The 15,585-nt window shown below is 38.0% G+C and overlaps 1 protein-coding gene across 1 annotated transcript; it reads left to right on the top strand.

Annotated features, from left to right (window-relative positions):
• Window positions 1–256: 256 nt before the first annotated feature.
• Window positions 257–10,066, top strand: LOC112192031 (phenylacetaldehyde reductase). Its single transcript, XM_024331547.2, has 6 exons — window positions 257–449; window positions 615–790; window positions 983–1,174; window positions 8,399–8,561; window positions 9,189–9,375; window positions 9,869–10,066. The coding sequence occupies exons 1-6, from the start codon at window positions 329–331 to the stop codon at window positions 10,005–10,007; spliced, it is 978 nt and encodes a 325-aa protein (XP_024187315.1). The 5' UTR covers window positions 257–328; the 3' UTR covers window positions 10,008–10,066.
• Window positions 10,067–15,585: the final 5,519 nt, after the last annotated feature.

The raw sequence follows: 15,585 nt of genomic DNA, 5'->3' as shown, positions 1-15,585 counted from the left end.
ACATGATCACTTCAATTCTTATGAAACTTCTTGTTGCTTCAATAGAGATCAAGACATGTGGACATTTTCAACATTAACGTCCCCACAACAATGCAACAGTCGTATGCAAAAAGAAATGCACCATTGTCTCCATTGACTCAAGGGCATTTAATTAATTATATGTGCAAGAGTTGTTGACTGGTCTCCATTGTCCTTATTAAAAAAATACAAAGTTGTCTGCCTCTCTTTGTTTGAAGCCTGTTTCCTCTATATATTCCTTCATTCACCAAAAATAGAAAGAAACTCAGCTCTTACTTGCTTCCTAGCAGAGCTAACAAGAGAAAAAAGGATGAGCTGCGGAGAAAGCAAGGTTGTGTGTGTGACGGGAGCATCTGGTTTCATAGCATCATGGCTGGTGAAGCTCTTATTGCAACGAGGTTATACTGTCAAAGCCACGGTTCGGGACCCAGGTTTGTTCCATCACTTCTCTTTTGTCTTCCTTCCCGTTTTGTTTTTCAACTTTTAATCCATTTAACTTGCTCAATTTAGCCAGTTCTTTCACTAATCTTCAGATTAAATATCTGAGCTTTAGTTTTCACTCTTAATTAATCAAGTTCTGTTTTTGCATGCTCCAGACGATCAAAAGAAAACAGAACACCTACTCTCACTTGATGGAGCAAAGGAAAGGCTTCATTTGTTCAAAGCAGACTTGTTAGAAGAAGGTTCTTTTGACCCTGCTGTTGATGGGTGTGAAGGTGTTTTTCATACAGCATCCCCTGTCCTACTCTCAGATTCATCTACTAATCCGCAGGTTCATCCGTTCATCTCTTAATTACATCCTTCAAAACGTTTACCAATTTTTCGTTGTCGCATCTTAAGCCAACAGTTTATGAAATTCAGTTCGATTTGATACTCTGCCAAGTGCTATTGATGCAGTTTGATTTTACCTGCAAAATCTATATCAATATGCGCTATAATGTTGCTAGCTCTTAATCGTTGTCAGGCAGAATTAATTGACCCTGCTTTGAAGGGAACGCTTAATGTCCTCGGATCGTGTGTGAAGGTTCAGTCTATCAAAAGGGTGGTTATAACATCTTCTATAGTAGCAGTTGCATTTAATGGAAAACCTCTTACTGCTGATGTAATCATCGATGAATCTTGGTTTTCAGATCCTGCTTTTTGTGAAAAAGCGAAGGTTAGTGTGTAAATGGTTTTTGTGGTTGTCCAGCATACCATGTAAGATCAAATATGGACATAACACATATCATCATAAAGTAATTGATGATTAGCTTAATATCAATCCTAGTTTAACATGGATACAAACTGTAAATCAATACTTGTAACTTAATGAAGCAGTGTATCTATTCATTAAGGTAAGTAATCCTATTCTTAGTCTGCAAGAAAGACTACAATGAAGTGTTACATTAAGAATCTAACTAGGAAACCTAAACCGATATGGATAGCTTTAATGGGAAGCTTCTTGAGGGTTAAGTCTCCTATATATACAGATGAATTGGTCCCTGATTACTACCGACGTTTTGCATATTGTTCTGTCCATTGAGAAGCAAGTTGGTAAGTAACAGAAGGCCATATTCAGTGTTCGTGTTTGCAGCTGCATAAGATGGAATCCATGCCAATGATTGCTGAAGGTAAGCCTTAATCCTTTTATGATTGTGTGCATATGTTGTGAGCATGTAATTATGGTTTTACAATTGGTATCAGAGCATAGGCTCACAAATATGAATGAAGTTTTTGCTTGGCTTCAAGATCGTTTTAGGGTTTTGCAAAACAAACACAAAAAAAAAAAAAAAAAAAAAAAGAAGGGTTTTTGCTTTACGGATCAAGTAACTGGTCAGGTAACTGACCAAGTCACTGATCAGGTAACTGACCATGTAACTGGTCATGTAACTGATCAAGGTAAGTTACTTAAGTCAATTGCTGCATCTGGTTAAATATCAAATTCATGCTTCCGCTGTGATTTTTAGCAGCAAATTGGGGAAAAAGCAAAAACAGGTTTTTCTGTGAAATTGATTTCGATTCATAGCATGATAATTGAGTTTTTGATTGTGCTCAAGAACCCTAGTTGCATTCCCGGCGTGCGTTAGGTTAGAGTAGATGGTGACCGGATGAAATTTACAATTTCTTGATTGTTCTGTGGTTTCTTGGAATCGAAACAATTTTGATTGTGCTTGAATATGCATGATGAATTGATTGATGATATGGTATTGTATCTGTGATTGTGTAAAATTGCATGAAGAACAAAATCTCCCAGAATTTGTTTACACAATTAAAATTGATAGATACGAGAGCTTTATTTTCTTACAAGGATGAATCTGGGTAGAATATAAAGTTAAAAGCTCATGGGTTTTGTGGTTTTCTGTTGGCATAAGTGATTATGATGCACAAAGCATTCGTCATTGATGTTGGCAGAAAACAATGATCAGGTCACTGACCATGTAACTGGTCAGGTCACTGACCATGTAACTGGTCAGGTAACTAATCAAGTATCTGATCGAGTGACAAAACTGAAATTGTGTTTTGTGTTTTAAAACTATGCTTCAGTTTTATCTTCCAAAGAAGTGGTCAAGTATGGTTTTAGAATACAAAACAGCAATATGCATGCTTGATGAAAATAAATTCGGATACTTAGAAATTTTTCTTCTGTCTAAAGATGTGGATAAATTTCTTTGGATAACTTGTTTTCATTGAACATGGCATATTGATAAAGAACTCCAGAATGTTATGCTTCTGCTCAAAAGTGTTGCTTAACATTATTTTTGGTTATGGACTGATATGAATGCAAGTATGGATTGTTTAGGTTTTCTGTATGTTCTTGTTTTGGTTGCTTAAAGCTAAATAAAACACAGAAAACTTAAAGTTATTTTCTTTACAAATTGAGAACTCACACGAATTTTTGTTTTGCTCCTTAGGTAACTCTTACATGAACTTGAACAGTGTCTTGATGCTAACTGGAACCAACTATAGAGCTTGGCTAGATTCTGTAGAGAACTATATGGGAATGCATGAGAACATAGACTATTGCTTCACTGAGGACAAACCTGAAGAGTTAACTGAAAAGAGCACTAAGAAGGAAACTGATCTTTACAAGAAGTGGCATAGATCCAATAGAATGGCTAAGAACCTCATTCGTACCTCTATGTCCAAGACTGTCAGAGGAAGTATAGAAGAACCTGAGCTAGCATCAGATTTTTTGGAACTCATAGGTGCTAAGTTTAAAGAAAGTGAAAAGGCAGAAGCTGCTAGGCTAACCAAGGAGTTTCATGATTTGAAGTACATGGGTTCAGGGGGAGTTAGAGAGCACATTATGAAGATGATCAATATAAATGGCAGACTCAGGGAGCTCTTGATGGGGGTTAGGGATGAGCAGGTAGTGCATTATGCACTACATTCCTTGCCTAACAGTTTTAGTCATCTTAGGACCAGTTACAACTCTCAAAAGGGAAACTGGACTCTAGATGAACTTATATCCATCTGTGTGGATGAAGAATCTAGGATCAAGGAAGAAAAGGAACCTGCTACAACCATTAACCTCATTGAGAAGCCTAAAAGGAAAAAGCCCCAAAATAAGCTCAAGCCTATCAAAGCCATAACTAAGAGTTCAACAGCTGCAGTGGCCAAGGAAAATAGGCCATTTAGGTTCAAGTGCTACTTTTGCAAAAGAGTAGGACACATGAAAAAGGACTGCACTGGCTATAAAAATTGGTTAGCCAAAAAGGGTAAGATTTTTTCTAATACAGTTTTTTCTTTAGAAATTAATCTTATAAATGTTGAACCACAGTCTTGGTGGATAGATTCAGGCTCACCTATTCATATTACTAATTCTTTGCAGGGATTCATAAGGAGGAGAATCCCAAAAAGTGATGAAGTGAACCTGTGTGTAGGCAATGGCATGAGAGTGGCAGTCAAGGCTATTGGAACCTTAAAGCTCGATTTAGGATTAGGAAAATTGTTAGTTTTGGACAATGTTTTTTATGTACCTTCCATGAGAAGGAATTTGGTTTCGGTTTCTCTTTTAGTAAAATCTGGTTGTAGACTTGTTATGGATAGTAATGGAATTCTTATTTCTAAAAATTCTGTTCAAATTGGTTCTGGTGTTATTATGAATGATTATTTACAGTTAAATTGTTCAATGGCTCAACAAGAAATTTTACTTGTTGAAAATAACACAAACAGTACTAACACTTTAACAGGTGTTAAAAGAACCAAACTAAATGAAAAGTCTGCATTTTTATGGCATAGAAGACTCGGCCATGTTTCAAAAGAGAGACTGAAAATTTTGGTGAAAAACAACATCCTAAATGAACTTGATTTTTCTGATCTAACAGACTGTGTTGAATGCTTTAAGGGAAAAATAACTAATACTAGAAAGAAGACTGCATATAGAAGCCAAAATTTATTAGAACTCATACACACTGATATATGTGGACCATTTAGGCATCAAACTATCTGTGGGAATGTGTATTTTATCACATTCATTGATGACTTTTCTAGATACAGTTATATTTATCTACTTTCAGAAAAGGCACAAGCATTGAAAGCCTTTCAAATCTTTAAGTCTGAGGTAGAAAATCAACTAGAAAAGAAAATCAAAACAGTGAGGTCAGATAGAGGGGGAGAGTTCTATGGAAAGTACACTGAATCCGGCCAACAAAAGGGTCCATTTGCCTTGTTTTTGCAAGACAATGGAATTAAAGCTCAATACACAACACCCTATAATCCACAACAGAATGGTGTTGCAGAGAGAAAGAATAGGACTCTTTTGAACATGGTTAGATGCATGATGTGTACGACTGGTTTGCCTAAATTTCTGTGGGGTGAGGCTTTAAAAACTGCAAATTATATTTGCAACAGGACACCTAGCAAAGTCATAGAAAATACTGCTTTTGAGCTTTGGTGTGGCAGGAAACCTAGTCTTCATCACTGTCATGTTTGGGGATGTCATGCAGAAGCTAGGATTTATAATCCAAGCTTGAATAAACTTGACCCCAAAACTGTTAGTTGCTATTTTATAGGTTATCCAGATAAATCTAAAGGCTATAAATTATATTCTGCTCATCATTCACCTAGAATTTTTGAAACACATCAAGTAAAGTTTCTAAGTGAAAAAGTTCACAATACAAACCTTGAGGATTTAACCTCAGATTTTGAGGAAATTGTGTCAGATGAGAATATAAGTGTAGCATTGCCTTTAGAACAAGATGTAACTGATCATGTCACTGGTCACGTAACTGACCATGTCACTGACCAAGTAACTGTACCTGGTCGAGTAACTGGCCAAGTAACTGACCATGTCACTGACCAAGTCACTGACCAAGTCACTGACCATGTAACTACCCAAGTAACTGTACCTGGTCAAGTCACTGCCCATGTCACTGACCATGTAACTACCCAAGTAACTGTGCCTGGTCAAGTCACTGCCCATGTCACTGACCATGTCACTGACCATGTCACTGCCCATGTCACTGACCAAGTAACTGACCACGTAACTGGTCAAGTAACTGAACCTCAAAATCATCCAGTGGCTCAACCTAGAAGATCACAGAGAGCAAGAAAACCAACTTATGGGGGGAAGAGAGTGACTACATTGTTTATCTACAAGAAGCAGAAATTGAAATGGACTGTGCAGAGGACAATGATCCAACTACATTTAATCAGGCCATTGAAAGTAATGAATCTCATCAATGGCAGCAAGCAATGGAAGCAGAAATTAATTCCATGAGTCAAAATGCAGTTTGGGAATTAGTTGAACCTGACCCCAACCAGAAGCCTATAGGTTGTAAATGGGTTTTCAAAATCAAAAGAGATGCAAATGGCAATGTAGAGAGACATAAAGCAAGATTAGTTGCCAAAGGTTTTACACAGAAGGAGGGCATTGATTTTACTGAGACTTTTTCTCCAGTTTCTACAAAAGACTCGTTTAGGATAATCATGGCTTTGGTGGCTCATTTTGATATGGAGCTGCACCAGATGGATGTTAAAACAGCTTTCTTGAATGGTGAACTAGATGAAGTGATTTATATGAGGCAGCCAGAAGGGTTTGTACAAGCTGGAAGTGAAAACTTAGTGTGTAAGTTAAGAAAATCAATTTATGGCCTAAAACAAGCTTCTAGACAGTGGTACAAGAAATTTGATTCTGTGATTTCTACTTTTGGATTTACAGAAAATCTTGTTGATGAGTGTGTTTATTTGAAGACTGTTGGGAACAATTTTATTTTTCTGGTACTCTATGTGGATGATATACTTTTGGCTAGCAGTAACATTAAATTGCTTAAAGATACCAAGAGTTTTCTGTCAAGGAATTTTGACATGAAAGACTTAGGAGAAGCATCCTATGTACTAGGTATTGAGATTAAAAGAGATAGGGCACAGAGACTACTTGGTTTGTCTCAACAGAATTATGTTACCAAAATTTTAAAGAGATTTGGTATGGAGAAGTGTGCAGCTGGAGAAGTTCCCATGTCCAAAGGAGATAAGTTAACCAAGAAGCAAAGTCCCAATAGTGATGTTGAGAAAGAAAATATGGAGTCAAAGCCTTATGCCAGACTTGTAGGAAGTCTCATGTATGCACAAGTCTGCACTAGGCCGGATTTGTCTTTTGCAGTAGGGATTTTGTCTAGATTCCAATCTAATCCAGGCCATGAACATTGGGTAGCTGGGAAGAAAGTGTTGAGATACCTGCAGAGAACTAAAAGCCACATGCTAGTTTATAGGCAAGTGGAGGATCTGAAACTCATTGGATTCTCAGACTCGGATTTTGCAGGGAATTATCCAGACTCCAAGAAGTCCACTTGTGGATATGTGTTCATGCTTGCAGGAGGTGCTATTGCTTGGAAAACCATGAAACAAACACTTGTTTCAACTTCTACTATGCAAGCCGAATTTATTGCAGTATATGAAACTGTGTGTGAAGGACTTTGGATTAGGAATTTTCTCATGCAGACCAAAGTATTGAGTCACATTGTGGCTGGAACACTTGTGATTTATTGTGACAATGAGGCTGCAGTTTTCTTTAGCAAGAACAGTAAAAGGTCAAATAATTCCAAGCATATTGATCTAAAGTATTACAGTGTTAGAGAAAGAGTAAAGCATGGTGAAATAGCTGTTTTGAGTATTGACACAAATTCACAGCTAGCAGATCCTTTCACCAAGGCATTGTCAGTAGCAGCATTCCAGAAACATACAGCAAGCATTGGAATTTTAGCTAATTTAGATGCTTAGATCAGTAGAGAGTTAGTCCAGTTGGAGCATTTAAAATTCTAAGGTTTTTTGAGTTCTTGTGTTTTAGTTGTGATCTTTTTATTTTTGTTTATCACAACTTATTTGTAATGACAGTTTTGATTATCAATAAAATTTTGAGGTATTTCCAGTTATGATTTTGCTGCAGCTTTATTGTTTTGTTTTGGAATTTATCATCTTGTTTTGAATATCATACTTGCTATCAGATGGCTTAAATCATGTATAGCATGATGCTAAGGTTCAAGCAATAATTTTAAGCCATCAGTGTTCAGTAAATTTGCTTGAGTTTCTGGTTTTAGAAACATAAAGTAGGACCTAATATATGTTTACTTGTTGATACACATTAACATATATTGTATCACTTCTGGTTTGACATATGTGGATTGCAGGAGCTTATGTTTGTGGTTTTGAAACTCTGCATTTTTGTTAAAATGTATATTGTTTCCTGCTCTGCATAAGTAACTGTGATCTGACCATGTTGGAATGGATTTTCGATTTGAGTTTGTTATCTGGCGCGCACTTCAGTAAGTTAAGTAGGTTTTGATGTTCTCTGGTGCAAATCATCGAGCATGATATGTGTGAGTCCAAGGGGGAGATTGTAAGATCAAATATGGACATAACACATATCATCATAAAGTAATTGATGATTAGCTTAATATCAATCCTAGTTTAACATGGATACAAACTGTAAATCAATACTTGTAACTTAATGAAGCAGTGTATCTATTCATTAAGGTAAGTAATCCTATTCTTAGTCTGCAAGAAAGACTACAATGAAGTGTTACATTAAGAATCTAACTAGGAAACCTAAACCGATATGGATAGCTTTAATGGGAAGCTTCTTGAGGGTTAAGTCTCCTATATATACAGATGAATTGGTCCCTGATTACTACCGACGTTTTGCATATTGTTCTGTCCATTGAGAAGCAAGTTGGTAAGTAACAGAAGGCCATATTCAGTGTTCGTGTTTGCAGCTGCATAAGATGGAATCCATGCCAATGATTGCTGAAGGTAAGCCTTAATCCTTTTATGATTGTGTGCATATGTTGTGAGCATGTAATTATGGTTTTACATACCATGCTATAACTTGATACGAGTTCGATCTCAATGCTTTCAAGCCATAAAAATGTACTATGTTTACTGAGAGATTGGTTTTCATCAGCTTTGGTATATCCTTTCAAAGACATTAGCTGAGGAAGCTGCTTGGAAGTTTGCAAAAGAGAAAGGAATTGATATTATTACAATAAATCCGGGATGGGTGATCGGCCCCCTTTTACAGCCAACTCTGAACCTTAGTGTTGAAATAGTTCTGAAACTCGTAAACGGTACTTTTATTAAAAATATTGCATTACTTAGATCTGAAGTTCTGAACACATGTGCTTTTTTTTTTTTTTTTTTATCATTTTCTCTATCATGGCGAGAAGTAAAGTCACTGTTGATCTGCTAGAACTTCCACATTTTGTATAACAGACCTTGCATTTGAACCCTTGCCTCCATTGCCCTATAAACATATATAATTGATCTTAGTACTACCAGTCATTTTATATTGACTGAGCACACATCTTGAATAATGATTATTCTTGAGAACATTCTTTACAGTGTTTTCATTAGCGTCATTTGAATAATTATTGTTTTATCATCAATTTGCGATTCTTATGCGCTTATACCTATTATGTTGAACTGCTGCTTCCACATTCACAATATAATCATTTGAATGATTATATACTGATATTTCTGCTGAAAAGGGGGTGGCCGGGGAGTCAGGTTGAGGGATGTAATGTTTGAAATTACTTTCGCACAATATGTCATATTGCCAAATTGTCATTCCTATGTAGCCTGGTAGCTTTGTGTTATAAACTTAAAGTGGAAGTTAGTTTGCCCTTCAGCTTCATAGATGTCTTAAAAATCAGTCAAGAAAATTATTGTTCCTGATAATAGTTTAATTGATGCAGGGACCGAAACGTTTCCCAACAGAACTTACAGACTTGTTGATGTTAGAGATGTTGCTAATGCACATATTCTAGCCCTTGAAAACCCATCAGCTAGTGGACGTTATTGTTTAGTTGGAAGCGTAAAACACTGTTCAGAGGTCGTGAAAATGTTGTACGAGATTTCCCCTGCTCTCAATCTCCCAGATAAGTAAGTTGCTAATATAATCAAATTGTCACATGCCATTACTCCATGTGTTTTAGAGGCAGTTGTTAGAATAGTGCAGGTTTACTTGGTCATTAACGGTAAATTTCTGCTAGATTTCATTACTTTTCCTTTTGCATACTCAATAGTTTCTTACAAGGATACAAAATGCATGTTACTTCTGGCATAAGTGAGTACCTAATAAACGTAAATTTAGACAATATCTGTTTTCAGCCTACATTATGTTTTTTTTTATAGAGAGGGAGGGAGTTTATTTCATTATTTGGTCAAGTTAATATCTGTTAATAGATCTTTTCTATAAGGCCTTTTCACCATGTGTTTTCAGTCCTTTCTAAAAGTAAATGGTATGTCTCCCTTCGGGGACATCCGATAAAAAAAGGTAAATGGTATGCTTAGTACAGTCGGATAATGTAGACATTTCCATAATTGCCCACTAGAGAATATTGGAACTTGACAATCTAGTCTCTATTTTTGACAGATGTGCAGACGACAAGCCTTTCACACCAACTCATCAGGTATCCAAGGAAAGAACCCAAACTTTGGGTGTAAGGTATACTCCGCTAGAAGTGTCTCTGAAGGATACTGTTGAAAGTTTGAATAACAAGAACTTCTTCTAATTGTGGAACTCATTCACAAGTCAGGAAACAGTTAAAGATTTGATAGTATGTGTATGTCTACCTCTGTTGCTTTATTGTTTATGAGATCATTGCCAGGTTGTGTGACTTTATAGGTTGTGGTGATGATATGCACATAAAAGTACCATAATGATGCTTCGTATCATTTGCAAAAGCTTTAACTTAACAGAAAGCATATGGGAATAATGTGATGGACTATATTCATCTCTCAAGGTGTATATGGTATTAATGAAAAGTAATCAACTCTAATCTAAGTCAATTATAGCACTTAATGTTAATCGATACACAAAATTAATTGATACGATTTGTGTTTGTTAGAGCACGATTTCTCCAAGGTCCGATGGGATTCAACTGCACGATAAAAAGAACATACTAATAGGGAAAATGATCATTTACCCGATTTTAGGCTAAAAATTGCCCACTTGCTCCACCAACTGTTTTTTAACTCCATTTACCCAAAACACTCTAAGGGATTATTTCCCCTTTACCCAATTAATTTTTTTTTCTTTTTTTTGAGACTTTTTTGCCCTCTCCTTCTTTCTCACTTAGAGAGTGAAGTCACCTTCCACCTTGCTGTGCTACGGTGACCAGTGGGCGGCGCGGTCTCCGGCGACCAGACTCCGGCGACCGGTGACCGGACTCCGGCGAACGGTGACTGGATTCCGACGACCGGTGACCGGATTCCAGAATCCGGCTATTATTGCCCCCCAGTATTCATATTACTGCCCCCCAGTAATCATATTATTGCCTCCCAAAAATCATATTATTGACGTCCAGTGAATTGTATGAACTCCCAAAACCAAAATGAATACACTACAGGAACAATTTATCAATTTATAATCATATTACTGCTCCCCAGTAATCATATTATTGCCCCCCAATACAAAGTCCAATGTCTCTACTGCCTCCCAATAGACCACCAAAAATGTACCATTTTGTAGGATTCACTGATAATTTGACCTTAGTACACAGAAAACAACAAGTAACTTATCAAAACACCACATTATAGTGATCCATGTCCCTCGTATCAAGGTCTACTGGGGGCCAATAATGTGTCTACTGCCCCCCAGTAGACCATCAAACAAACCCCACAGTTACATTGCAATCTCAGGATACCAAAAAAAAAAAATGCTCTGGGCACCCACGTCTAAAGCTGATCGTGATTTCTCGCCGGTGCTGGTGTAAGAGAGAGATAGGTGACTGTGCTTGGTTGTATTTGAACTCGATTGTGTACGAGAGAAGCATGGGGTTGATATCGTCAGTGTCGGGGCGAGAGACAGAGATGATGGTGGTGGTGGGCAACTCCTCGAAAATCCTCGGGGACTGGAACAACGATTGCCGGAACGATAGAGGCCTAAACCCTCAAAACCCCAGAACCGAAACACCCAGAATTCCAAACCCCAAAATCGAAACACCACCCAGAACTTCAAACCCAATGAAAGGCCCAATCTTTCGAAACCCCATTTTCCTTCACTCCCTGATGTCACCAGCAACAGTGAAAAAGCAAAGACCTTTGAGAATCTTCCGAAGCTGCCGTTGATTTCAGCCACCAACATTGGAGTTTGGTACGAAGAAGCTGAAGATTTGGAAGGCAAAGTGGTCGGGAAGCTGAAGAAAGCTGAGGCAAGGAGTGACAAGGAGTGGCGATGGTCGGGATCGCCGATCAATCGAACGGCGACAAGGACGTTGGAGTGGCTGGATCGCCGATCATTTGAACGACGACGAGAACGTTGGATCGCCGACTGGAGCTTCATCGTCGTCTTCAGGTTTGGACTGCATCTCCGGCGCGGCGATCAGAGAGAGAGAGACAGACCGGAGGTGGAGATCATGGGGAGGAGAGAGAGAGAGAGAGAGAGAGAGAGAGAGAGAGAGAGAGTGGAGGTGGAGATCAGGGGGGAGAGAGAGAGAGTTTGGGAAGGAGAGAGAGACTGATAGGAGATGGATGGGTTTTAATTTAATAATAGGGGTACAATTGTCAAAAGATGTTAGATTTGGGTATATGGGTTAAAAAAACTCTTAGTGGAGTAAGTGGGCAATATTTATGCTGAAATTGGGTAAGTGGTCACGACCCCTAATTTAACGTTTATAGCTTTGCCTTGCTGGACGAAGCGAACCGCATTGTTTTGAGATCCAGTAATGGCTAAAATAGCCTAATAGATACCTGCCGGAAAACCCAGAAAGTTTTTGAGCTTTGGTATACCGTTTATCCCAAACAAGATATGACAACAATAACACCAGCGACTTCGAACTGATCCGATTATACACGCGCGCGCATGCGCACACACGCACGCACGCACGTGCGCACACGCACGCGCGCACACATACATACATATTCAAATTAGACGATGTTTAAAATCAACAGTCTGGATCTCACCAAATTTCCTATTCTAAAATAATTATTGGCAACAGTAAGAGGAAATTTGAGAAAAACGTGCTTCCTCATTCATAATGGGGCTATTTATGTAGGGACAAGATGATAAGGATTACATAGAATCTAAATCTAATATTACAAGGAATCCTATTCAGAATATGAACAGGAAATCTATAACTAAATATACTCTCCCTATTATATAAAGATTCACATTCCCATTTGGACTAGTCACACCAAAACTAGATTCACTGCAACAATCCCCCTTGTGATATCCAAACGTGACATCATGAATGTTGATGGTGCTTTTCACATTCGTTAAAAATTTTACAGAGTAACAAAAATCCTTTGAGATAAAAATAACTTTAGTCGAAAGGGAAAAAGAGTACAACATGCTTCACATTTCGAGAATACCATGCAAGCATCAAACCTTCCCCTTATGTCATTCACGAACTATTTCTTGAAGAGCAATATTCTCTACATAATTTAAAGATGTAGAGACCAGGGCCTGTTCAAAAGACCTATATGATATCGGGTGTTTCTCGTGGTAAATACATAACCAGTTTGGAAAAGACCTTTGTGTGGGTCAAAGAGGTACCAGACATCAGCAAATCCATCAAAACATCAGTAGGATATTGATGAAGGGATGTAGCAGTGAGGGTACACTTGCCTTCAGCAGTGCCGATCGTGGGGGACTTCTGTTTAGCAGCCACGATGCTTCTATGTGTGGATTCTGATTCCATCACATAACAATTAGAATTTATTTTCTCCCTACAGGGATAAAAGAGGCCGATATCTATTGTACCCCTGAGGTATCAAAAGATGATCTTTACGTAGTCCAATGACGACACGTTAGTGCAGAGTTAGATCTAGCTAACATGTTCCCCGCGAATGAGATATGGCACTTCGGTCTCTAGCACATTTCGCATCTTCTTTGGGAAAAAGTGGATCCTTTTCGGGATCAAGATTTTGAACAATCATGGAAGTGCTACTAGGCTTTGCTTTATCTTCATTAAAGCGTCTGAGCATCTTTTGTATGTAGGCCGATTGATGAACTAAAATTCTATCGGCATGGTACTCAAGTTCTACTTCGAGGTAAAACCGTGTTTTCCAAGATCTTTCATCTCTAATTCGGATTTCAGGTTCTCTTCAGTTTCCTTTAATTAACTCTTTTAGAGTTCTAATTAGGTTCATGTTATCAACATATACCGTAACAATAACAAACCTGGAACTTGTCCTTTTAATGAAAACATACGGGCATAATTCATTGTTGATATATTCATTTCCAATCAATATTTACTTAGATGGTTATACACCATCTGTCTGAATTGATTTAGTCCGTAAATTAAGCATTCCAATCTAATCGAAAAAGCGCTCTGTGGCCGAGAGCTACTCGATTCGGATAGTTGAAGTCCATCGGAAACCTTTATATATATATCTCTGTATTTAGATCCCCATAGAGATATGTGGTAACCACGTCTATAGGTTGCATATTCCGTTTTTATACATAACAGTAATCCAACATTGTCTCTCAGACATAACAGCAATCCAAAATATTATCATGGAATGGATTATGAACATTGATATTTAATGGATTGGATTGTGTCAAATTGGCCATTTTTCTTTGATGAGAATCCATTGACCCCAAAGGTCAACTTTTGCACTTTCTTGCAGGAATCGTTGTCTCATTGGTCACGCCACCCTTATCGGGAGGCAGAGCCTTGCCTAGCTTCCCCCTCAGGCGGTGCTACATCTTGTCGTGGGGACGTCTATCATTACAGGCACGTTTGAAGTAGGTATGTGTGATATTTTCACTTTAGCGATGTTAGAAAATGCTTCAGGCAATGAATCTACTACGTTCTGAAGATCGATAATTCGCTGCACTTTAGTTTTGGACTATGTGTGTTGGGGATCAAGATGAGACAAAGTGGGGACATACCACGATAATTCATATTGTTCCCATTGAACATTGACGTTCTTATCTTCCCCTAATGATAGGAAGACTATCTCATTAAAGCGACAATTCTCAAATCTTGTGGTAAACAGATCGTCTGACAAGGGTTCTAAATAGCGAATGATTGAAGGAGAATCATGTCCAACATATATACCCATTCTTCATTGAAGACCCATTTTAGTATGTTGTGGTGGTGCAATCAACACATAAACTGCGCACCCAAAAGTATGGCAGTGCTGGATGTCAGGCTCGTACGCAGTCATCTATTGTGATGTAGAAAAAGGCTGGGTGGTAATAGGCCTTAAACGAATGGGTATAGCTACGTGCAAAATTGCATAGCACATGTGAAAATTGGAAGGTTAGTGGGCATAACCAACGTTTCAGTGACCATTCGTAATCTTTTAATGACAGCTTTTGCGAGACAATTTTGGGTATGAACATCTGACTAAGTGTTAAACGTCAATTCCAACATTCATGCAATAGTCATTGAAAATTCTCCATGTAAACTTTCCAACATTATTGAGTCGAATTCACTAAATCGGATAATCTTGGTGGTGAACTCGTAATCGAATGATTTGAGCTAGGTATTTAGTATAAGAATCGTTGTTGGTTGACAAGAGCACGATATGTGACCAGCGTATCTGACAGGACCGGCCCCGGATTTCACCCTGAAATCCGAAGAGGCCCTGCGGGGCTCACTTTAGAAGAAATTCTACCAAAAATTTTGACAGAACTTCCCCTAAAAATGGACAACCCAAAACCTGTAGAAAAACATCTACACTTCTAAATCATCCATCCTTATTCTCCTGGAGCCACCCTGCTCCCTATATCACAACATCTCTCATTTCATAAACAATTCTGAATTTAAGAATATTAATCTCATAGGTTATCAGAGCAATCTAATGTACAGCCGTACAAGAGAATAGAAAACAAGATAAATGACCGATGCTTTTATAATGCGGAAGCTATGACAGCTATGCCTCAACCCCAAGCACGCTCGACCTCAAGCTAAACTGGCCTGCAAACTGGGCATTTAAAACCGAAGGGCCCAGGGGAAAACATTTAAAATCCGTTAGAGTGAGTGGACGAAAAATAAGTACTTTCAAATGTATAAGTAAAACTTAATGCTTTCCCAAGTTATTCTCTAAAATCTCGCATGCAGTAACAATCTTGAAAACACTTTTAATCATCCTCTTTACTGAAATCTCAATCACGTAACAAGAACATCTTGAAACCTC

The sequence above is a fragment of the Rosa chinensis genome, chromosome 1 (assembly GCF_002994745.2).
Source record: "Rosa chinensis cultivar Old Blush chromosome 1, RchiOBHm-V2, whole genome shotgun sequence".
Taxonomy (NCBI): domain Eukaryota; kingdom Viridiplantae; phylum Streptophyta; class Magnoliopsida; order Rosales; family Rosaceae; genus Rosa; species Rosa chinensis.
The sequence above is the reverse complement of the archived record's forward strand: the minus strand, read 5'-3'. Positions and strand labels throughout refer to the sequence as shown.

Excerpts from the sequence above, each read along its gene's own strand:
- LOC112192031 (XM_024331547.2), top strand. The coding sequence starts at position 329 with ATGAGCTGCGGAGAAAGCAAGGTTGTGTGTGTGACGGGAGCATCTGGT. Across the intron at positions 450-614 it reads AGCCACGGTTCGGGACCCAG|ACGATCAAAAGAAAACAGAA; the intron begins GTTTGTTCCATC and ends TGCATGCTCCAG. Across the intron at positions 8,562-9,188 it reads AGTTCTGAAACTCGTAAACG|GGACCGAAACGTTTCCCAAC; the intron begins GTACTTTTATTA and ends TAATTGATGCAG.